This window comes from Solanum verrucosum, unplaced genomic scaffold, assembly GCF_900185275.1.
Source record: "Solanum verrucosum unplaced genomic scaffold, falcon-dt-bn FXZP01000252.1, whole genome shotgun sequence".
Taxonomy (NCBI): domain Eukaryota; kingdom Viridiplantae; phylum Streptophyta; class Magnoliopsida; order Solanales; family Solanaceae; genus Solanum; species Solanum verrucosum.
Window position 1 is genome coordinate 1,168,268 of NW_026019988.1, and position 24,763 is coordinate 1,193,030.

The following is a 24,763-nucleotide window of genomic DNA, read 5'->3' on the forward strand; positions in this document are numbered from 1 at the left end:
TTGTTTTTTTATTTTATTTTGTTTTTCTCGTCTAATTCCACGGGTCACCTTCCATCGACAACAACTAATTGCATCTAAAATAAATAAAAAGAATCGTGTAATATTTGTGTCTGCAAAATTTAAACCTAAAATTTTACGATATTTCAACTCACCTTATTAACAACTAAATGCTTGACTTTTTAATCAAGTAATAGAAGACTTGGCATTTGGTTTAGGAATGTGATAGGTAGCAAAATTGGACAAAAAAGGTTACTATAGTGTGTGGTCCATGAGGGTGAAAAGTCATCCCTCAATTTTCAATTCCTTAGGCAAGTCATCCACTCAATAAAGACAAAGAAAAAAGAATGGATAGAGTTACATAGTAATATGTTGGTGAGAGAGATAGAGATAGATGAAGTCAAATAAGATTAAAGGGATTTTATTGATAGAAAATTATATTATCTATAAAATAAAATTAAATAAAGTTATTTGATATGTATGTTGGTAGGAGGTAGAGGCAAGGGTGAAGCTAAGTAGGGTTGAAAGGAATTTGTCAAAACTATACTATATATAAAAGATTGGACATTTACTTAATATGTATGTTGGTGGGTGGTAAAGGCAGGGGTGGAGCAAGGTAGGGTCGAAGGTGTGGTTTTTCAATAAAATTATATTATATATGCGCAGTTTAAATTATTTTTTATGTATACTAGTGGGTATTAAACTTCGTTAATTTTTTCATATATTTACTTCTTCATTTTTTTAACTCTCTCAGTGATAATTCTGATTTTGCCACTAAATGGAGGACTTCGTGAAATGCACGTAAACTAATCTAAATACTACCATTATGAAAAAAGAGAAAATACTCAATTACATGATAAAACACTATCTTTATGATCTCATAAAGCTAACATCACATATGAACATCTATCAAACAACATTTTTTAATAACTGTAGTGCTCGAACCAGCATGTACACTTCCGACTAATTCTATGAGGCACCTACTACCTCCCATCAACACAAATACCAAATAATTCTATCCATTAAAATTTGGACATATAGAAAAAGATCACCTGATAAGTTTGCCTAATACACTAGTAACATCAAGAAGATTTAAGTAACAAAAAAAAACTGAAGTATATTGTAGTTTATTCATCCCATCAAATCAATGAATGAATAATTTCCCTTTCAGGTTTCATTCATGTCACTTCTTGTCTTCTGAACAATTATATTCAGCAATCAAAACAGAAATTAATGTCAGTCTACATTTACTTCTCCAAATCTCTAAGCAGTCCATCATCAAATCAGTTGAGCAATTCAACTCACATGCCTACCACAAGCCCTCGTACAACTGACAAATTGACACAACTGAATACGAGAGAGGTAATTTGCAGATCAACTGCTTCAGTAATGGACTCGCCAACATATCAACTGTATCGGGGAGCTTCTCGAGCAGCTATGCTTACCTCTTACAATCTCACATGACCAAAGCCTCCTTTGAATGAACTATAAAGAGGCCGAGATCGTCTAAAGCTAAATATTTCTTCTATCTGAACTGCATTTGGTTCCATCTGCTCATTCTTATGTGCTTGGAATTGAGAAGAATGTGAGCTTCCATAGACTCTGACACTCAAGGCCTTCTTCTGAGGAACACCAACTTTAATATATTCATCGAAGAAATCAGTCAGCTCCTTTTGAGTCAGTTGCTTTAGCGCGTCAATCTGTTTCATCAATATCATTGGCAACTGATTAGATACATTGTTCCCCTACGATTGTGGAAACATTTTGAATTTCTTTCAGCAGTCATGAAATACCAGACTGACAATGAAAAGGACAGTAAGATAGGCTGCTGAACGGACACAAGCCACAGACTGATCCATACTTAAATTACTGTAAGTGAGACATCAATTAACGGAATGAATTATAGGTTTTCTATGTGAGCCACTAACTACAGTAAAAAATGAGGACTCAAAATGCATACATTTCTAGAATAAAAAAACAAAGATTATTCCGAAATAACAATTGCACTAATACATTTTGATCTACTTTGATATGCTTTTCCTTGAGCCGAGAGTCTATCGGAAACAACCTCGATACCTCCCAAGGTAGGGGTAAGGTTTGTATACATTGTACCCTCCCCAAACCCCACTTGTGGGATTACACTGGAAATGTTATTATGTGGTCAAAAAGGTTAAAACCTACATAAGAATTCTACATAGAAGGGTCATATCATATATTTGACCTATTCCTTTTACAGCAGTTCAGTTTCACTTTGTGCAAAAATAAAACATAAAGAAGTAGAGTCATTAACTCTGACAAATGCTCATGAAATGAAAGTGATTCTTTACATGAGTGTAACAATTTTCATACCTCACGGTCTCGTCTATCAAACTTGAGGGTCCCATCTGAGATCTCCCTCCAGTAAAATCGAGATTCCTCGCGTAAATTCTTGTGTTTCTCAAGCTTCATATCAATAAGTGCATTGACATTATTCTGTGTCATAAACGGACAAAAGTTAAGAGACAAGAAAGCTATACTGGAAAGTTATCAAAGTATAAAGACAGATAACAGTAACCCACCATGTATTGCAAACACAAAAACTTTGACAAAACCTACATCCTATTGATTAATAAACAACAGTAGCTAGCTAGGTATACAATCCGGAGTGCTTTATTAAAGAGTGGGTGGGGGACCATCAACGATGAAGTTTTTGACGAAATAAAATTATGATAGTGTAAGCAATTATGATGAGTCAAAACATGGAACCACGTGGAAGTCAAAGGCTCCTAAAAAGGTGGCGCCCTCTGATTATGTGAACTAGGAGTGCTATACTCATGCCCACAATCTGAGGAGGAGTTAGTTGATGTTTTTGTACGGCAAATAGAGAGGACATGGACTATTTACTGCACAGCAGCTTTGTCTGAGAAATCGTCCATGAGGAAGCACAGGCTAATTTTTGGTAAAGAGGAAGCACAGGCAAGTTTGAGATTGCGAAGGTTCCAACGGAAAAAAGAGCCGTTGGAAGTCTCGCCTGGATGCATCTTTTGGCTGATTTGTAGGGAACAAACAGAAACTCTTTGAAGGGATTTAAAACTCCGTTCTGAAGATTTCCTTCTCAAACAAGAAAAAAGTGCAAAACATAATACTCCATTTTGGAGAGCAAGAGCTCCTTTTAGTTCTATTCCATATTAGATACAGTTGAATGTATTTTTTAAGGGTTGATAAAAATCCACATAGTACGTTATACCATCTTTGTGCTATGTCAATGGTTATTTTTCCCTTCCGCCAGTGATAATAATTTGAGTTATCAAAAGTACATAATAATAATCCATTACGGGCTGATAAGAAATGAAGATGTCAACTTACTGGACCTTCCTGACAATACTGAGACTAATTCAGTTGCTACAGGTTACCTTCATCGCTAGAAAAAGAAGCAGAAGTGTTACTAAGCGCACCTTGAATTCATCACTAGTCATCTCATAAAGCTTGCTTTCGAACATCTTCATAAATAACTCCACTCTTGAGTCAATGTATTTGGGATCCTGCCAAACTCAACCAGTAGATTTGTCATAATCTATAAATGCCCAATCTTATTTCCTTCCAAAGTACCTATAATAAAAAATCCTTACCTTTGCAGTTGACTGAACGATAAACTGCACCCCGTGAACACCAGAGTCGCTCCTAGAAAGAGAATATTAGTCCACTTGAGGTGAAAACAAAAACTTTTTAAGGATGAATAGCCAACAACTTGCCGAACAGTGTTCAGTAAAAGACACACTACATACCTCTGCATGAGCACAGTGATATAACCAAGTTGCTCGACTGATCTAAGCTGGTGGAAGGCTGGTTGCTTTGCTATGAGAGCAAAAAGCTGAAGTTTGACATTCAGCATAAAATCATCCTGATGCACCTGGAAACTCAAGCAAATATGTTAGAGAAGCAAAGAACCAGGAAAAGATTGATGACAGAATTCATTACAAATGCATTAGACAGGTTTCTTTTCCATTTAGAAAAGAATAATCATATGTCAAAAGATCTTGAAGATGATTGGTAAAATCTTTACTGGCATATCTGTAGTCAAGGTTCTCGTTCCAATAAATGAGAAAAACAAAATCATCCATGACCAGTAATAAAGCTCTGAAAGACATCCAATATTTAAAGAAATATCTTCTCGAGATTAAAGCAGTAATTTGTTACAGATAACTATGATCATTAAAAAGTTGAGTAAAGTTATAGAACTAGAAGATCTAGGACTCTCACTACTCATGACAGCAGCACAAACGGAATTTACAGGTCATGGAAAAGAAATTGATTATTCAAATTACGCTAAGCCTTAAAACAAGCAATTCAAGCCATTCACAGGATCAGGCACTATTTGATTAGAAGTTCATGATCAAATTCAAAAAGGCTCTCAGGAAAACTGCCATCGCGATAGGCATATTATTCTCACAAGATTGATTTATAAGGTAGCCTTAGTTAGAATGATTCTCCATAAAGGAATTTTTCCAGAAGGAAGAAAGAATTAAGAAACATGAGATGATAGCAAGGCAGCAGATTTCAAAATCAAGGAGACCTACATGTTGAAAAATGGAAAGACCCCTCAATGGAGATCAATATTCAAGAATGTGGGAAAATTACATGACTCTAGAAGAACAATCTAATTCAGAAATAAAAGGTAATATGGGTACTCTATGGGATACCCGCTACAAAGAAGAGTCAACACCAAAGTTGAGGAGTTGCCAATTCCAACTTGATATGTCATTACTACAAAGTACAAACGAATAAATACTACTCCCTTTATCCTAGAAAGAAATACGCTTTTCCATATTTAGAAATAATTTAGCTTTATACTTTCCATTTTACCCTTAATGAGATGATTTATGGCCACATAAATTTTTATTGCTTGTTCTAAACGATAAGTTCCAAAATTCTTAAATTAATCTGGAGAACTAAGCTGCCACCTAAAGTTATTCTAAAAGATTCTTGCTTGACACAGGATAACCTCATAAGGAGGAAATTCCAAATAGTTAAACAGATGCTACATGTGCTTATGCAACTCAGAATCTATCAATCACCTGTTTCCTCATTGCACAGTTGCAACAGACCTATGGAACATGTTCTTCTCACTTTTTGGACTCACTTGAGCCATGCCAAGCTCATTGAGAGAGGCTTTTGTGTGTTGGAGTTCTTGGAAAGTTGGGAGTTCATCAAGCAGATCTGGTCTTTAAACCCAACCAAAAAGAGTAATCAATAAACTTGCTTTAAGGGTAGGGATGAGAATTGGGGTGCCATGAAAACATCTTTTGTTCCTCTCTCTCCACATGGACATTGTGCATATGAGGAACAACCTCTTGTTTCTGCCCTCCTTTTGGTTCATTCATCCATGAGGTTCCCATCTGTATAGAACTTTATGTGTGAAATTAATGTCGCGTAGCTTTTCACGTGGAGAGAGAAACACTCTCAGGCACGATTCCCAAGCTATGCACTAAATCCAAACCCAACATCCATTTTCCGGTGGTCCTTCTGATCACCGGGAACCTCCACCCTCAACTTCCCTCCTTTTCTTTCCTTAAACCCTCCTCCGATCAATGGAGGACTGTATTTACTTTGCAGTAGGTTTTAAATCCTTCGATCTCGAGAGAATCAAGGGAACGACGGGCGACTGGTACGAATGGACTGAGAGGAGTAAAAGAAACGTTACTAGAACTTCTTTCAACAAGGAATCAATGATTTGGATCACTCAGGTCATGCGGGAAGCTTCAAGGACGAAAGGAAATGTGGTGAAGAGATGGAGGAGACTAGAACCTCTATCAGAAATATATTGTGCTAGGAATTTCAACAAATATGGCAGATATCTGAGTCTGATAAACATAAGGGGAAGAAGGAAGTCTGTTATCATAATCCCGAAGTTGACTTTGAACTCAGGATGGGAAAACATAGCAGACAAAATGGGGAGATTCCTTTCTAGTCATAGAAAGGAGGTGGAAAGTACAAAGCAGAGGTTGGTAGACAATAATTTCTCCTTTGCAGAGGCAGTGAGGAGCATTAAATGGACTAATAGAAAAGGAGACGGAGTTAATGCCCAAGCAACATTAATGAAGGAAGAGGGAATCATTTGCATTAATGAATCTTCAAACACCCACAATGAAGTTCTGCAGAGAAGACTAGTTGGAGATTTTGAAGGAAAGAATAATGTACTGCCAAACCTAGCAAAAGTGAGAAGCTGGGCAAACAAGTTTTGGAGACAAAGCCATGGACTAAACATTTATGAGATGGGAGCTGGAAAATTCTTATTTGAGTTTGCGATGAAAACCACGGCAGAACAGGTTATTGCAGGTGAGTGGATTTGGAACAACTCGAGGGTTCGGTTAGAGTGGTGGTCCCCAACTTTAGCGGCCACAAATATGGAGAATAAATCAACATCGACCTGGACCAAGATTGTAGGCCTTACCCTACATCTCTGGTCAGAGACTGTTTTCAAGGCCATCGGAGATCTCTGTGGAGGTTGAATTGAAACTGAAGAAGAGACACAACTACGGAATCATCTCAAATGGGCTCGAATCAAAGTGAAAGGCGATGGGTCAAGGATCCCGAAGGAGGTGACCATTATCAATGCTGGAATCTCCTTTTCCATGCAACTGTGGACAGAAATTCTGCCGAAGTTCACCATCGTAGAAGAGGGAAAGGGGAAACCCATTACCCAGCAGTTATCGAGGATTTATCCAGAGGATAAAAGAGGGGAAAGTTGTGGTGTCAGCAGGAGACCACGTGGGGAGCTGTTAAAAAAGAATTCTGGTGGACCCACTTTGAATTCAAAAAAATTGGGCCAGGAGCCCTCAAACGCAGGCCCAATAGGTCAAAAGCATCCAGACATTACAAATCCTCTTGTGAGTTCAAAAAGGCCCATGAACTTTAATGAACCCTCGCGTGACAATCACATGGCAGAAAAAAAAGACCTGGCAACTAAATTTCTGGAAGCCTTCAGGAACTGGGAAACAAACACAGCGAAAGAATCAAGCATGGTGACGCAAGTGGATGGGGGAGAGAATTTTATCTTGCATCCAAACAGAATTGGTGATGATGAGTACACAACAAACTTCTCATGAAAAAGGAGGAGGGGAGACAAACGATACACATTCAACAGAACAAGACATGCAACTTCAACATATTCACGATGCAGAACCAGTCAACATTCAGCTTCCAAATTCCCAAGAAGATTGCGAAACAGAAGCTTCAAATTGGGTAAATTCTCATATCCTAGATTTGAGCAACACATATGGGGTGGCTTTCGAAGGATTCGAAAGAGAAACCATAGCTTTGTTGATGAAGATTAATGAGAGGAAAACACAGCTTGATAAGAAGGGGAAGGGCAAGGCAGTCATTACTCCAAAAAGCAGAGGTATTGGAAAGAATGAACTGAAAAACTTAAAATCCAACCTAAATGAAGAGGTGGAAGGAAGCAGAAGTAGAGGGAGGAATCTAAGTCTAACTTATAATTGAAAGTAAACTTGATTACCTGGAACGTAAGGGGGCTGAACAATCAGAATAAGAGAACTATGGTGAAGAGTCTAATGAAAAAGTGGAAGGCAGATGTTTATTGTTTACAGGAAACAAAGATTAGAAGGATTTAGAAGTAATGGCCAAACAACTATGGTCATGCAGGTGGATGAAATGCGGATACTTGGAAGCTGAAGGCAGTTGTGGGGGGATCCTGTTGCTGTGGGATAGTAGAATCTGGAGTGGGATTCTTGTACTCGATGGAATGGGAAGAAAAATTCAAAAACATCAGGCAAAAGTTACTACCTAGAGTGCTATCTGACCACTGTCCTATCTTGTTAGAAAGTGGTAACTGGGAGCAGAAAAGGTCAAATTTTAAGTTTGAGAATTGGTGGCTTAAGGTGGAGGGTTTCACCAACTTGATTCAGAGCTGGTGGAATGAATTTCTAGTGGAAGGTTTCCCTGATTACAAATTGAATATAAAACTAAGAATGCTACAGCAGAAACTTAAGGAGTGGGCAAGTCAAATTTTGGGGAGCTTACTAGTAAGAAAAATAGCTTACTGTAGGAACTGGCAGAAATTGATTTGATACAAGAAACCAGGGAATTGACTGAAGATGAAGTGATAATAAGAGCCACCATAGTAGTGGAGCTGGAAGAGTTGGCAAAAAATGAAGAACTGAAATGGAGACAAAAATCAAGGGTTTTATGGCTGAAACAAGGAGATAATAACACAAGGTTCTTTCAGAGAATGGCAACAGCACACAGAAGGATCAACATTATTGATAGATTGATAGACAGAGGAGAGGTTGTAGAAGACCATGTAGAGATCAGGAACACCGTGATTAACTTCTACAAAGAACTCTACACTGAATCTGAGGAGTGGAGACCCAGTTTTGATTTTATGGAATGTCCAACTATTTCTCAGGAAGAAATTGATTGGATGCAAAGACCATTTACTGAATCTGAGGTCTTGCAATGCCTACAACTTTGTGATGGAGATAAAACTCTAGGTCCAGATGGCTACACAATGAGTTTCTTTAAATCTTGTTGGGGAATTGTAAAAGAGGATCTAATGCTGACAATTCAAAATTTCCATCAAAATGAAATTTTTGAAAAGTCTTTCAATGCCACCTTCCTAGCACTGATTCCTAAAAAACCTGGAGCATAAGAATTGAAAGATTTCAAGCCTATTAGCTTGATAGCACTGAGAGGTTGAAGACAGTAATGGGGAAGCTGGTTGATGTACACCAAATGGCCTTTCTGAAAGGAAGGCAAATCATGGATGTTGCACTAATTGCTAAAGAGTTGGTAGACTCCAGAGTTAAAAAATTCCTGGAATTTTATGTAAGTTGGACATAGAGAAGGCCTATGATCATGTTAATTGGTCTTTTCTGCTGAAGGTTTTAAAGGACATGGGATTTGGGAGGAAATGGCTCAATTGGATCCACTGTTAAATTCTCCTCGATCATAAATGGAAACTCTGAAGGTTTTTTCCAATCACAAAGAGGTTTGAGACAAGGTGACCCTCTGTCACCTTTTCTTTTCTTGCTAGTCATGGAAGGCCTAAATCACTTGATCAGAAAAGCAAATGTTAATGGATGGATTAAAGGTTTTAAGGCTCACACTCAGGGGAATAGGGACAATGAGGTGGGGATTACTCATCTACTATATGCAGATGATACTTTAGTTTTTTGCGAGGCTGAGGTGATACAAATTAGACACATTAGAGCAATCCTTACCATCTTTGATGGTATATCTGGTCTGCATGTAAATTGGCAAAAAAGTTTTCTTTACCCTGTGAACCAAGTGGATAATATGGAGTTGCTAGCTAGAAATCTTGGCTGCCAAATAGCAACCCTACCTACACGGTATCTGGGCATGCCTTTAGGAGCACAAAATAAGGAGATAGTTGTGTGGAGTGAAGTTTTGGAGAGATGTAACAAAAAGCTTGCTAGGTGGAAGAGTCAATACCTCTCCCTAGGAGGTAGGTTGACTCTAGTTAAATCAGTTTTTGATGCCCTTCCTTCATATATGATGAACCTATTTCCTATTCCAAAGAACACTGTGAAAAAGATCAATCAACTTAGAAGGTCTTTCCTATGGAATGGAAATAAAGAGCACAAAATTTACCATCTAGTTAAGTGGGATACTCTTACTCTTAGCAGAAAAAAAGGGGGGTTGGGAATAAAAAAGCTCAATCTTCAGAACAATTGTCTCCTTCAAAAATGGTTGTGGAGATTTTGCATCGAAGATCAGTCACTCTGGAAAAGAGTCATCACAATGAAGTATGGACTACAAAGCCATTGGATTACTAAGGAGGCTCTTGGAACTTTTGGATGCAGTGTGTGGAAGACTATTAGAAGATTATGGCCCCAATTCAAAGGCAACATCTCACTAAAAGTGGGAAATGGTAGGAAAATTGATTTTTGGAATGAACATTGGATTGGGGATGAAAGCCTGCAATCACTCTTTCCAGACCTGTTTATGCTCACCACTCAAAAAAAGGCCACAATCTCACAACTATGGAACCCTCAGGGTTGGAATCTCATATTCAGGAGAGCTTTCAATGATTGGGAAATCGAGAGGGTCATTAATCTGTTTCAGATCCTCAATGCCTTCCCAGGCACCTCCACTGAACCTGATAAGTCTATTTGGAGATGGCGAAGCAAAGGTGTGTTTACAGTAAAGTCTTGTTACTGTAGATACAATATTGGCCAAACACAGATCAAAAACTGGCCACGGAAGTTAATATGGAAGATAAAAATACCCTTGAAGATCTCATGTTTTGCTTGGTTAGTGTGCAAAAGGGCCTGCTTAACACATGAAGTGCTTCAAAAGAAATGCAGACAAATATGCTCAAGATGCTTTATGTGTGATCAAGATGCAGAAGTTAATAGTCACTTATTCCTTCATTCCAAAGTAGCTACAAGCTTATGGAACATGTTTCTTGGTCTTCTTGGTGTATGCTGGGTAATTCCAAAGTGCACTAAGGATTTGCTCTACAGCTGAAAGGAGATAGGAAGAACGGAGTCTAATGAAGATTGGTGGGAGGTAATCCCAGCCTGCATCTGGTGGTCCCTATGGAAAGAAAGGAATGGAAAATGCTTTGAGGATAAGAGGAACAACATCCAGAAAATTAGAATGAATTGACTTAGTCTTTTGTACTTTTGGTGTAAACAAGATATGATGGGGGATATAGAACTTTATGCAGACTTTATAGGTAATTTGTAATCTCCCATAGGGTAGTTTGATATGCTCTGATGAGATTGTAAGTGACCTATGCTCATCATTTATTTGATGATGAGCCTTTTGTGAATACACAGTTACTTTATGTGTGCTTTGTAACGAACCATATTTTGTAGTCTCCCATTTTTTGGTATTACTTCCTTCTTATATAATGGAAATTTCCAGATTGATGAAATTATTTACCTTATCAGAAGTGGCAAGAAGGAAGTAACAGGAATTGCAACATAACAAAGCAGAACCACGAATGAGGGGACTAGAGCAAATTAAGTATTGACAGAAATCCATATAAAATGAAGCACTCTACAAGTTCTGCTGGTGCTAAATAGTTGCAAGGCAAGGGTTTTGGCTTGGGGTATCCAGCACCTACTTTTGGTTTTGGATGAGGTTTCATCCAATAAAATGGAAAACTTTTTCTTCTAGGCACATATTAATTTTGTGCAAGTATTTGACCTCCAAGGAACTCATTTAAGATAACGTTTTTATACGGACCTCCAAGGAACTCATTTGAGATAACCTTTTTACCAATTTTTTCTATGAAAAAAACAAGAGAAGAAGAAGAAGAGAGAAACTTGCTGTCAATTCCATGCACATTCCATCAACTTAAGATTTACCTGAATATAATGAACAAGAGCTGAATTTTCATCGTTTGGATTTAGGCCCTCTGCAGCATAGAAGTAATTTACACCTCTTTCAAGATTAACCACTCTGTTTGTCAGATGCTGAGATGCAAATAGAGGCTTTGATATTGGCTGCGGACCCTTGAAGAACACATCTTCAATAAGCTGTATCATGGACTCTGCTTCAGCTTGTTCAACATTTCCTGAGAAAGGCAGTGAATTTCACAAGTTAATAGATGTAAAATTAAACAACTTAAATGGCCGTTGAGAAAAGTTACCTGCTACATAGCACTCCATAAAGGACCTTGCCAGCAAAAGCGGATAGAACTTAACCAGATCATCAACTTTAAGATGTGGAAGGACTTCAAGTTCTTCATTCCAAGGCCATGTGTTGTCTTTTAGCAGTAATGAGCAGTAATACATAACCTGCTGATATGGCTGTTGGAACTTGAAATTCTGATATTGCTTTGTCACCAATTCCTATTAACAAAAGGAGATCAACAAGAAAAGAGTGGTGGTTATGCTCTTGATTAGAAAATAGAAATAGATTAAAAAGGAGGAAATAAAGAGAAATATCAGTAAAATTCATGAGTTAACAATGGACCACGAAATATAAAAATCTAAGAAGGCTGGCCAACATCGTAACAGAAAACCAACATTGCAGGTAATGGTGACACATACTTCTCACATCCAGATGACCAAGAGTAAATTCTAACAAAAAGGACCCAAATAAAAAAATTTTAAAAAGTGACTTGTGTAATATCCTATTTGTTTTGTTTGAATTACACTGAACGACAAAATCATTAGAAGAACTGAAGGAACAAAAGAAGGAAAATAATGGAGTTACCTAGAGAAATTTGTATGTTACTCCTTCAATCCCAATAAAAATGACCTACTTCACTTTTTTGGTTCATCCAGGGAAAACTGAACTACTCCAAAAAAATAGTAAAATTGTCTCTTTGTATCCAAATAAATATAATTTATTTTATTTCAAGCTTTGAGGTGACATCTTTTTTACAAATTGCTCAATCTTTTTAAAAACTATTATTTTAAAAAATTGTCTAGCAAGTTCAAAATAATAGTTTATTCAAACTTAACAGGTCAAAAGTACATCATTATTTTGAGACAGAGAGGTCTTAAAAATCAATGGAGAATACCATAAGGATGGGATTCAAATATTTAATGAGACTCCTTATCTTTAGGAACTCTTTTTAATTATGCAGCTGATTTCTTATACTCATATGGGTCCATTTTGGCAATCTGACTTTAATTTAATTGTGCTAGTCTGCTAGAATTGTATATGTATGTGTCTGTATGCATTAGTGCGTACATGGAACAAGGATATTTTCAAGTCCACACAGTAGAACTCCACTACTTACAGGTGTTATGTCCTTTGTAACCTCATAAGAACATATTAAGCAACAGGAAAGAAGCAACTGATCTTTCTACACAACATTCTTGTATGAGGTGACTGAAAAACTTGAGTATGACACATCAAGAATAAATAATCATGAATCATTAATAAGAAGATGGTACAGTGAAGACAACTGCAAACTAAAGCTAGAGGTAGCTGGCAGACATGTTGATGCACACAATAGTATCTAAAAGCAGAATAGATAGATGCAAATAAACCAATAGATGTGACAGCAAACTTGCTCTTCAAAACACCAAATGAAGCGATAAGTGCCCGATGCAACTCTAACAATGCTTTGACAAAAGGGGAAAAAGAGTGAAATTGGGAACTTAAAATGAAGAACTTAGATATTGATTGCATGAGGAATTGGTTCAGAAATTTTATCTGTGAACTTTAAAAACATTGTTGAGAATATGAATCTCAGAATTTTCTTATAGTTATCTGCTAAGTTATCGTTGTTCATCTGGCCAAGACAATGGCATAATAGGACCATTATTTTAAAGCCAATTGCCAAAGAGTAACCTTTTTGCCTCAATGAGATGCATATAGAGTATGATGCATTCTTGGAGAGCCTAAATAGTTGATGTGTCGATAAGCAGCAAAAATTGCTGATGCTCACCTTGATCACAGAGAATCTGTCTGGTTTTACTTCAAATTTCGCAATTTTTTCAACAACTGCTTCCAGTAAGACTCTCAACTTGTCACTATATCCAACCAATGTCAACTGCAGAAAAGAGAGGAAGAACAGGGGAATAAATGAAGGAAAAATGCATAGTCGTTTTCAGGTAAGAGCAGAAAATGCAAGAAACTTAACAGCCATTGAAGTAGCAATATCAATTCACTTCAAGAAGACGGGATGAAGCAGCTAGTTCATCCTTAAATGACATCAAAAGATTAAATAGCTTTGAGCCAGCTAAAAGAAGCCTAACAATGTTAAAATTAACATTAGGACTTGGTATTCAGTACAGACAAGAACCTAAAATCCTTCGATGTTGGATCTGGGATTAACTCCCCTACCATATGACATATCAGCACTTTAAAGCTAAAACCTTAGAGAAACATGGTGCCCAAATACTAATACTGTGGTTTAATGGATGTAGCGACTATTTCATTAAACAAATATGGGTTTAATGGATGTAGCGAGTATTTCGTAGTGCATGGAAGAACTAAACTTGAAAAAAAGAAAAAGGTTACACACCCACAAATAAATAAATCTCTTCAAAAGTTTGTATGATAGAGATAGGAAACAAGATGATCACCTGAAAACCACTGTTTGTTTTGCTTATATCATAATAAAGACCAGCAACTTGTGCATTATAAGCTGAAAGATGCAAAGGAAGAGATTTTGAAGAAGTGTTATATCTTGCAGAGAAAAACAAAAGCAATTGCTAAGAATATATTGGAAGTGTGAAGAAGTTAATGAATAATAATATTAACATTAAGAAGTTAAGTCCAGAGTTATTGTAGAACAGTTGCCCGGCAGTGCATAACTAGTCAATATCTTGCAGACGTACCATATTCATTCAAGTAATCCATCAATAGACGTGTAAATATCTCAGTAAGAACCTCAGCTTCTGGAGAATGTCCACCATATGGGCAACTAAAATCGATCATAACATAGGCTTTTGGAGATGAAAATGCTGTATCGGGCTTATACCATAACCTTGAATAAGGTGACTTCCGCAGCAGTATGGGAACTTTTGTCTGCTCGACAAATTATATATAAGAAAAACCAAGACCATCAGAACTATACTCCCTCAATTCTACTATTTATGACGATGTTTAAATGTGTATACAGTTTAAAGGAGAAAGAAAGACTTTTGGCTCCTACCACAAGTGTCATTAAAATTTAAAATGGTTTAACTGTGCCATGATATATAGCTAAAAGAAAATGCCATTAGAAGCAAAATGGGATGTTTAAAATTGAAGAGTTACCAAATATAAAAGGTATCATTCTTTTTGGAAGAGACTCAAAAGGAAATAGTTTCATATAAAATGGAACAAACGAAGTAATAAATAAGTTCAACATTAGCACCTTCTCAAAGACAGGCTTAAGTGATAAATCAGTTGGTATGAACACATTGGGAGCAGGGAGATGCAGCTCTTCACTGGGAGCATGCTCCATCCAGTGCTGCAAAAGTAATTGTTATGTCAGCAAATGTTTAAAAAGACGACTATTTTGGTCTCTGCAATTAGAATATAACAAATGAATACTAATTTAATGAGAGAGTGCTGCCATCAAACCTTGATACTGTCACCACCAACTTTCTCCATAGAATATGCTGTTCCATACCATGGCTCAGTCATGCTAGTATTACCCTCAAACTTTGTCGACTCCCAGAAGATTCTGTTCAGAACAAAATTTCATTGAGGTCTTTTAATACTTTAATACTTAAAAGATTTCCCACAAAAAACTGGGTATACTTGGAACTTGTATTTTATATTAGAGCAAAGCTAACCTGACATTGTCTGGGTTGAGTTCATTCAAGAATGACTGAATGACGCTAGGATTAAACTTTGAAGGCAAAGAGGATGCCACCAACCAATCTTCTGGAGGATAGTGCTAAGAAGTAACATCACAATTATCAGGTTGTTCAGGTATTAACTTTTTAATGTCAATATTCTACGAAAAGTTCACAAGTCGAAACCGAAAAACTTAACAACCATATTCTACTGTTATCCAGGTATATATTTGTGCATATAGATGACATGTATGATGTATATATAGTTTCTTTAACTTCAATGATAGTTCATAATGCAAACTGAAACTTATTGAATTGATTGGGCAAGATCACCTTCTGTTGCTCATAAGTTCATGAAACGCAAAAATTAGAGCAGAACTCATTTAAGTTCAAGTTGAAACTGTGAGAAATATAAAAGAATATTATTGAATTGTTGTCTCTACATTATTACAGAGAGACCCTATTTATAGACACTACAATAGACACTTTCCAACTAGGACACTACAATACAATCCTTTTCTAAGTAGGACATTATATACTATTCCTATTATTATTCCTATTTCTATTCTAAGTAGGATTGTTTATACCTATTACTATTCTAACACTCCCCCTCAAGCTAGTGCATACAAATCATATGTATCTAGCTTGTTACAAATATAATTAATACGAGGACCGATCAGGAGCTTGGAGAGATATGTGCAAGTTGATCACTCTACTTCACAAAATTGACAGTCAATCTCAATGTGCTTAGTCTTCTCATGAAATACTGGATTTGATGCATAATGTCGGCCAATATCAATATGCTTAGTCTTCTCATGAAATACTGGATTTGATGCATGATGTCAGTCAATCTCAATGTGATTGGTCTTCTCATGAAATACTGAATTTGATGCATAATGTCAATAAAACACAGAGTGATAAAATTACAGTTTTGAACTTCCCAAACCAAGCTTGCAAAGACTATTTCAAACTATAGAGTGACTTATGTAATCGACATACAAGGTTACTAAACTCCCACTGAGCAACAAAATTAGGTGGTTGCTCCATATAGAATTCTTCACAATGCAGCGGTCGTCGAAAAGTGCTCAAAATCTAGTATAAAGTATATGGATCATGTTGGAATCAATAGATGAGTCGATATTAAACAAGAAAGTCACTGAAAAATTGGTCGGAACATGCTCATATGCCGGAGTACTAGATTTGATGGCTGAAAGTGGTCACAATCTAAAAAATAAAATTATATGGGTAGGATCAGAATGATGGCATGACCCAACTAGAAAATAGAAATTATATAGGAAAGTTTGAATGGATGGAACGACCCTGTTGAAAAAGAGAAATAATATGGGTAGGGTCAGAATGATGGCACAACCCTAATGAAAAAGAGGAATTATATGGGTAGGATCGGAATGATGGCACAACCCTATGCGAATCAGATTTGAGGAGTCACCAGAAAGCTGAATAGAACTAGGCAAATCAAATCTAAGGAGTCACCAAAAAGACACAGTGCTAAGCAACTCAGATATGAGCAAGTAGTTTGGAAAAATTCATGGTACTAAGCAAATTAAATATAAGTACTCCGGAGAGATGCACAGTGCTACGCAAATTAAATATGCAAAAAAAGGTAGCCACCGGAAGGATGACATGGTGCTACACAATTAAATATGAAAAAGTAGTCACCGGAAAGATCACACGATGCTACACATATGATATGAAAAGTAGTCACTAGAATGATGACACGATGCTACACAAATCAACTATGAGAAAGTAGTCACCGGAATGATGGCACGGTGCTACACAAAAATCAGATATGAAAAGTAGTTACCGGAATGATGGCACGGTGCTACACAAATTAATTATGAAAAAATAGTCACCAAAAAGATGGCACGGTGCTACATAAATACCGATGGATCTGAGTTGACACAAAACAGCCCTAGAAAGTCACCAAAAATTGACACACAGTGACCTGTCTAATTGAGTTTTCTTCCCTAAATATGGAGTTCATGCGTATATCATTGGCCCTACTTTTGTTAACATGATCGTTGGCCAGACAAGCGGCATATATGGGTAATAGCCATCCGCTGCAGCAGAAGCACTTTGATTCTCTACCAATATCGTAGAGGCTCTTATACCATGTGAGAAATATATATTATTGAATTATTGTCTCGACATTATTACAGAGAGACCCTATTTATAGAAACTACAATAGATACATTTTCCAACTAGGACACTACAGTACAATCCTTCCTTTTCTAAGTAGGACACCATATACTATTCCTATTACTATTACTATTCCTATTTCTATTCTAAGAGGATTGTATATACCTATTACTATTCTAACATAAACAAAAGTAAAATCATCTCCAGACTAACAACTTTAGACATATTCACCTAAAGATAAAAATTTATAACCAAAATACTTTTTCTTAACAACTTTGGTGTCCGGGCTAGCTTGCCGGCACCTCAACTAATTCAACATAATACCTACTACCTCCACCAACACAGGTACCAGGTAACTCTATCTACCAAGGCTTGGACAAGTGGGAAAAAATCACCAAGTGCTTTTTGACTCCATGCCAAGTTGGCAAGTGCTGGTGTGCAGGAGGTAGTACATTGTTCCACATCCCTTGAGGAATGTGGAATTGGACTCTTCATAGTCTTGAAAAGTCATCATCTAATGAACTAGCTTGTGGGGTTGAGTTAGACCGAAGGTTTAACTTTTATCGGTCTGCCTTCACCTATAAACCATTAATGACTCCCGGAAACGATCAAAACAATAACTATAACTGCCAACTGGGTGTAAAATCTAATCCACATTAATCAACCAATTCAAAGATGGAAAAAGCATATTAAAAAATATATAGGAATTTATCTCAACAAAAAATATACATGGGAATTCAATTTCAAAAAAAAATATACATGGGAATTTGAACTGCATATACTTTTTCTTCCTTTTGTATCAATTGAGTAGTATACTTCGTGTAGATAAATTACTTCAAATAAAAATAGGAACAGATGTTAAAGAATACCTGCATATTCATTGCAACATTAACCACATAATCACTTGGTCGAATCTTGTCTTGATAATGGAAGGCAATCTCACAAATAGCTGAGAGCTTAATATACAAATTTTAACACAAAATAAAAAAAATTAGAATAACTTAAAAAAAGGAATAAGAAGGAAGTGAGATCATTAAGAACAATAATGCATAAGAGACAGCAAGAAAAAGAAGGCCAAGACAAAACCTGGTCATATTACATGCCAAGATTAACAAAGGAAACTAACAAAAACAAGATTGGATGATCGACCCTAATCTTATTGATAACATGCAGAATAGTGCACATGTAATGTAACACTATTCCTTTCTGGGGCCAGCCCATTATGACCTCCGTTTAGAATGACATCCTCTTCCTTCTCTTTAATAAATCTAGCTACGAAAAGTCTAGTTTGCTTCTACACTAGACTAGAATTGTGAAAATTTTAAGAACTTCAAATGAACTTAAAGATAGTAAGAACGAGATCCTACAGAGATGTGGTGCCATGGCCTACGCTCATATCAGATGACGGGTACAAAGTCAAAAATATGAGCTGGGAGTAGATATTTTCTGTTTCTAGCAAGAAAATATAGAGAGGCGTAGCCATTTTTGGAACCTGTCTGGTTGTGCGATTTGACCAACCAATCGAGCAGCCAGAAATAGTGGCTAGATGGGCAAGGAAGATGGTAAAGGGTACAGCCAGTAGTTAAACATCTTTGCTTCAAAGATGCTTGGCTTGTTTTCGATTTCCATCCAGGACAAAGTCAAAGAATGTACTAGAAGGACAAAGGTGGTCCAGAGAATCTTTCCTTCCTCTTGATCAACGGTTCTTCAAGAAAAGGCGTGCAATGAAATGAGAAGGCAGAACAGTACAGTGAAGTTATGCATTCTCAGACTTTTTTTGGATTTATTGGAGTTTGGTTTTGTTCCAGCATTTCTGGATCTGTGTGCTAGTAAGGCTTTAGGAATTTCCACAATAATAAAATTATTTACCTTATCAAAAAAAAAAATTCAGGCTATAAGTTCCTAGGATGGCATGATCTGAGGGAGTGCATATGATACCTTAGGCAAATCCCACATTAGAAAGTGACAGGAAAGTGGAGTGTTATCTAAAGATAAAACACAAGTTCGCATGCACTGCGCCTATGGACTAGATATGACTAGGGGTGTTCGTGATTCGATTTGGATCGGTTATTGATTAAAACCAAAACCAAACCAATTTAGTCGGTTTTTTAAATTTCTAAAACCAAACCAAACCAATTTAGTCGGTTTTTTAAATTTCTAAAACCAAACCAAACCAAACGAAAAAAATAACCGCCGGTTTGGTTATTGTTGGTTTGGATCAGTTTTTCTGGTTTATTCGGTTTGAAAGTAATAATGTTTTTGAGGACGTACGTATCTCGAGATACACACAAACACCTAGTACATGGACAATCCACAAAAAAGTTATTGTTGGTTCAATTAAGCAATACTAGAGTTATCATTACACGAACAAAGTGATTCAATTAAAAGAAAGTGTGACTATTTTATGTGAAGTAGGGTAGGTAAAGACCAAAATGGATTTTGATGGACTTGGACTTAGGATTGTCATAGTTGGGCTAAAGTGTTGGGCTAGAGAAAATGGTAAAGTTAAAGACTTAAGTTAATTAAAATTTAACAAAATATTTATATTTTCTTTATGAATAATATATAAATAATTATAAAATTTATATATCTAATTTATCGGTTCGGTTTGGTTATTTTTTAGTAAAACCAAAACCAACCAAACCAAATAGTATCGGTTTTCAAATTTAAAACCAAACCTTACCAAATCAAACCAAATATCATTTTTTTAAATCGGTTTGGTTTTTTTACCATAACCATGAACAGCCCTAGATATGACATAGCTAAAGGGACAAATCCATGAAGTATGTTGAGCCAAAGCGAACAAAATACATGTTATGGCTTAGGTTGTGATTTATATGGTATCAAAGACGGGCTTCTTCGGGGTGGCCCAATGGTTTAGGCTTAGGACTTCCAAATTGGAGGTTTCAAGTTCGAAACTCCTTGCCAGCGAAAGCAAGGGGATTGCCTTCTGGGTCGAGCTTGTCGCACCGGGCTTGCCTAGTGCAGATTACCTCTCCTATGTGATTTGCGAGCTATTGCATAGGAGTGGGGGTTTTACCCTGTGCGCACCCAAAGGGTAGCGGCTGCGGGTTTCCCTTGTCATAAAAAAAAAAAAGGACGGACTTCTGCAGTACAATTATATGAAATCTCAGCGAAGTTAAGGCCCATGACGGCGAGCTCAGTAGGGTGGGTTAAGGAGGGAGACTATCAGTAGGGTGGGCTAAGGAGGGAGACTAACAGGTTCCTAGACTAGCAGGCTTTTGCAGTGTTATCAAAAGCAAAAAGCGCAAAAAAGCTCTAAGGTCCATTGGAGTTTTACGCGCAAAGCGAGCATGAGCTTTAATGAAAAAAGGCGCAAAGGGAGAAAAAATATAAATAGATAGTGTTTAGTCCAAGACTAACAATTATAAGCTTAAATGACAAATATATGAATAAGAAAATTATGATAAAATAAAATATCAATTGTTTAGTGTCACCTCTTGAGAAGAGACTCATTGGCAAGGAATAGTATGTATTAAAACCTTGATGATGACAATGACATGCACTCTAAGCGAGGTGAATTACTCAACACATTTTGAGCGTCGTTTCAAGGCTTAAGTGCGTATTAAGCGCACCTTTGACAACACCATTCCGGAGAAGGGGTATATATAACACCTTAGGCAATCCCACAATGAAAAAGGAAAGTGAAAGCTATATAAGATAAGAGTATAAGTTCGCATGGTATGAGTGCTTTTGAATCAATGTGGTGCAACTGAAAAATCTATAAGGTTTGTTAGGCCAAAGCAAATAATATGTATCAAGAATTAGGTTGTGACAAATATGGTATCATAGACAAGACTACTATGGTACGATGGTGGGGCAACCCTCACTTAGAACGTTAAGTCCCTAAACGAGATACTTGTGATGCTAATGGTAGAAGGCGGGGTGACGAGAGCGGGTCAAGGAAAAATAATCACTTTCTAGGCTAGCCAACTTTTAAAAAAACAACTCATAGGCCACATTAGGAAAATTCAACATCACAACAGAAAGAGGAAAACTTAGTGTTATACAAGACATAACACAGGTTGACATGACATGCATGCTCTTGGGCTCAATGTCATGCAACCCAAAGGACAAATCAGGGAAGTATAATTGGCCAAAAAAGATAGCGCATGCCATGTTAAATATATTATGAAAATTGGACTCACACATTATGATGGTGGGCAAACCTTCGCGAGGATGTTATATCTCGAAGAGGGTTGTATGTTACACCTAAGATAGAGGACGGTCAATTGAAGGCAAGGTCAAAGAGGCAAACTTCTAAGTTGGCAAGAATTCGGAAAAGGGGTACATACGACACTTCAGAAAAATTAAACATCAGAAAAGAAATATGAAGTGTTATATAAGATAGAACACAAGTTCATATGGTACACACGCTTATGGATTTGATGTGGGTAGCCCAAGGGACAAATCCATAGGGTTTTGTTAGGTCACAGCGAACTATACATGCCATGAGCTTGGCCAATGATAAATATGAAAGCAAACATATAGCATACATTCCCAAACTAAGCAAGAGAGTTAATCAGTCCTTAAAGCTTCATGTGGATCTTAGAGTGATTTGCCAATAGTATGATTAGTCCTACGTAAAAAGCTAAATGCATACTCTTTTCTTGATACATCACATTTCCAACTAACAAAATGCTTAATCAAACCCAATCCTTAAGAGAAGAAGATATAAGAGTATTTCACATTCACTATAGACGTCCTCCTTAGCACCATATATCCACCAACAAAGGATAAGAAAAGGCAGGACATAATTAAAAGCCACCTAAAGAAAGAAAATACAATACCAAATTTATTCTTTCCCTCAATTTTAAGAATGAAAAAGAAAAGGAAAATAAGTATACCAAGAGAATTAAAGATTGTTTGGGGAAAAAAGAGCGTAAAGGTCACATATAAATAACCCATCTCCATGAATCCTGATGAGGGCTTGTATAATAACTCCACATCTTTGGAACTCCCCCAACTCCCAATCTCATAGATTTCTCCTAAAGCTAAGATCCCAAAGTACTCCCCCCTGCACCCTTCGAATTTGTTGGACTGTCAACTCACTCTGAATTCAAAACTAGACATTAGGAAATGATACCCTCAAAGTATCTTCCCCACGTCACTTATGCTTCCAAAAAAGCTATTTTTTCTCCAATTCACAACCCTAAAAGTAATATGACTATTAAAATCTTCCCATCCCTTCATGATACTCGTCCGCGTGATGCACCCAATGGGATCATGATAGATCTAGTCCAGCCCCCTTATCATAGTACCATACTTCTCTACTCTACTACTACCTCCCTCCATATGGCTTGCTACTCCCCTCCAAATTTCAATAACCATTTCCCTATAGAGCTTTAAGTACTCTTTAAGAGTTTTCACAACTGAAACAAAAAACAAAAACTTCTTTTCAAATTAATGGGGATTGACAATGATGTCTACCTTTGTATTAATGTTAAGTGAATGAAATGAAGACTCGCATCTGGAGTCTTGTGTGATAAGAATGTGCCACCAAAACTTAAAGGCAAGATCTACAAAGTGGTGCTTAGAACTATTATGTTGTAAGGAGCGGAGTGTTGGCTAGTCAAGAAGAGGCCAAAAGTCTCACGTTTAGAAGATGAAAGTTGCAAAAGTATGAATGTTGGGATGGATGTGTAGACATACTAGGAGCAATAGGATTAAAAATGTAAATATTCGAAACAAGGTGGAGCGGCCGCGGTGGAGGACAAGATGCGGAAAGCGAGATTGAGATGGTTCAGGCATGTGAAAAGATGCACATGAATGCCCCAATGAAGAGGTATGAGAGATTGGCTATGGATGGTTTCAGGAGAGGTGAGATGATTAGATAGGAGACAGTGCAATTTAGCTTACTGGGGACATGACCTGTTATAGGAGGTTGTGGAGGACACAAACTAAGGTAGAAGGTTAGTAGGTAGTAGAGCATTGTCTCGTTTATCCTTACAAACTAGTAGGCGCAGATTTACTCGTACGATTATCATATAATTTTGTAGTTATTATTCTATTTTTTTCAGAATGTTTTGTCATGCTTTCTAAGTATTTTGCTATGGCTACTTCACTTCCGTTGTTTCTTTTTTCCAACCTGCTTTAAATGTTTTTCCTTGAGCCGAGGGTTAATCGGAAACAACCACTCTCCCTCCAAGGTAGGGGTAAGGTCTGCGTACACTCTATCCTCCCCAGACCCCACTTTAGAGTGGTCTTTAGAGAATTACACTGGTATGTTGTTATTGTTGTTCTTTCCAAATTAAGGATTCTTATATACACTAAATGTATGTAAGGTCAAAACTTATTCATCAAATCATCTATTAGAATACACATCATTGGTGTTAGTAGATGCAAATGACATATAATACAGTCATGAAAAATTAGTGGTGTTGACTGGGATGCATGAGGTTTCAATTGACGATACCTCTTCAAATATCCATTTGGAGGCACCAGCTTGTTGTAGGAGATGAATATATTTGAATAGCAGACCCATAATGTCTTCAAAATGATCTGGAAATAAACAATGGACATAAACATCAATATCCCACATAAAGTTCCGGAAAGTTCACATCTTCAGCTTCATTCAAGAAAAACTACTTTTAGTGGAAGGGAAAATAGGGGCATGGTAACATATTAAGGTTCAATACAGAAAAACAAGTACCTTGCCCAGCATCAGTCAAATCAATAGCCACTTTGAAGAAAGAGAACTCATTAGTCCAGTCTGATTCACCAGCAGATAAACTTGTAGCCCATCCTGTAACAACCAAATATAAGTACCTTTCTGGATATTAAAAAATAGTTTGAGACGAGCACTTTCAGGCACTTGAAGAACTATAATAGCATTGTCAGGGATAACATGTATCCAATGCAAGATGCAAAAAAAATGTACCAAAGTCACAAAAATAATATGGCATTTTAGCATCTTAACAAACACATTGATTTCATCATTCCAGCATATGTGAAACCACATCTTATCATTCATTGATCAGATAAAAATAATTTCCATGAACTGTTATACACATGTTCTCTCACAATTGTCCTAAATTAGATAGTTGGTTCTAATAAGTAAATATGAAGGACTTAACATTGACTTCAAGCAAGTAGGAACACATATAGCAACTACCATGTCAGCAACTCAAGGATGAGACAAGTTATAAGTGTACAGGATGTCATCATGTTTGCAAAGTGGCAGACGAACCTTATTATCAAAATTAGAACTTCCTACTGTGGGTATTTTCTTGGACAGAAGAGATTCCGCCTCAAGGATGCTGCCTAAGGCATCCTAATATTTCAAACATGCTATGGGTCAATAAAAGGATGTGACAAATTTATACCGATAATATCACATTTCTCTTTCCAAATTTCAAGAATGGGGAAGG

The 24,763-nt window shown here is 36.8% G+C and overlaps 1 protein-coding gene across 1 annotated transcript in view; it reads right to left on the reverse strand.

Annotated features, from left to right (window-relative positions):
- Positions 1-1,088: 1,088 nt before the first annotated feature.
- The window catches only part of LOC125819067 (insulin-degrading enzyme-like 1, peroxisomal), a 30,166-nt gene continuing 6,491 nt past the window's right edge, over positions 1,089-24,763 (reverse strand). Inside the window, exons 11-26 of the mRNA XM_049498579.1 lie at positions 24,046-24,138; positions 23,809-23,894; positions 18,242-18,328; positions 15,213-15,316; positions 14,998-15,100; positions 14,789-14,884; positions 14,268-14,457; positions 14,013-14,074; positions 13,373-13,477; positions 11,618-11,819; positions 11,334-11,542; positions 3,762-3,886; positions 3,606-3,657; positions 3,432-3,518; positions 2,347-2,469; positions 1,089-1,697 (exon numbers count right to left, since the gene is read on the reverse strand). Coding sequence (XP_049354536.1) covers positions 1,446-1,697; positions 2,347-2,469; positions 3,432-3,518; positions 3,606-3,657; positions 3,762-3,886; positions 11,334-11,542; positions 11,618-11,819; positions 13,373-13,477; positions 14,013-14,074; positions 14,268-14,457; positions 14,789-14,884; positions 14,998-15,100; positions 15,213-15,316; positions 18,242-18,328; positions 23,809-23,894; positions 24,046-24,138 — 1,976 coding nt within the window. The 3' untranslated portion in view covers positions 1,089-1,445. The remainder of the gene's footprint in view (positions 1,698-2,346; positions 2,470-3,431; positions 3,519-3,605; positions 3,658-3,761; positions 3,887-11,333; positions 11,543-11,617; positions 11,820-13,372; positions 13,478-14,012; positions 14,075-14,267; positions 14,458-14,788; positions 14,885-14,997; positions 15,101-15,212; positions 15,317-18,241; positions 18,329-23,808; positions 23,895-24,045; positions 24,139-24,763) is intronic.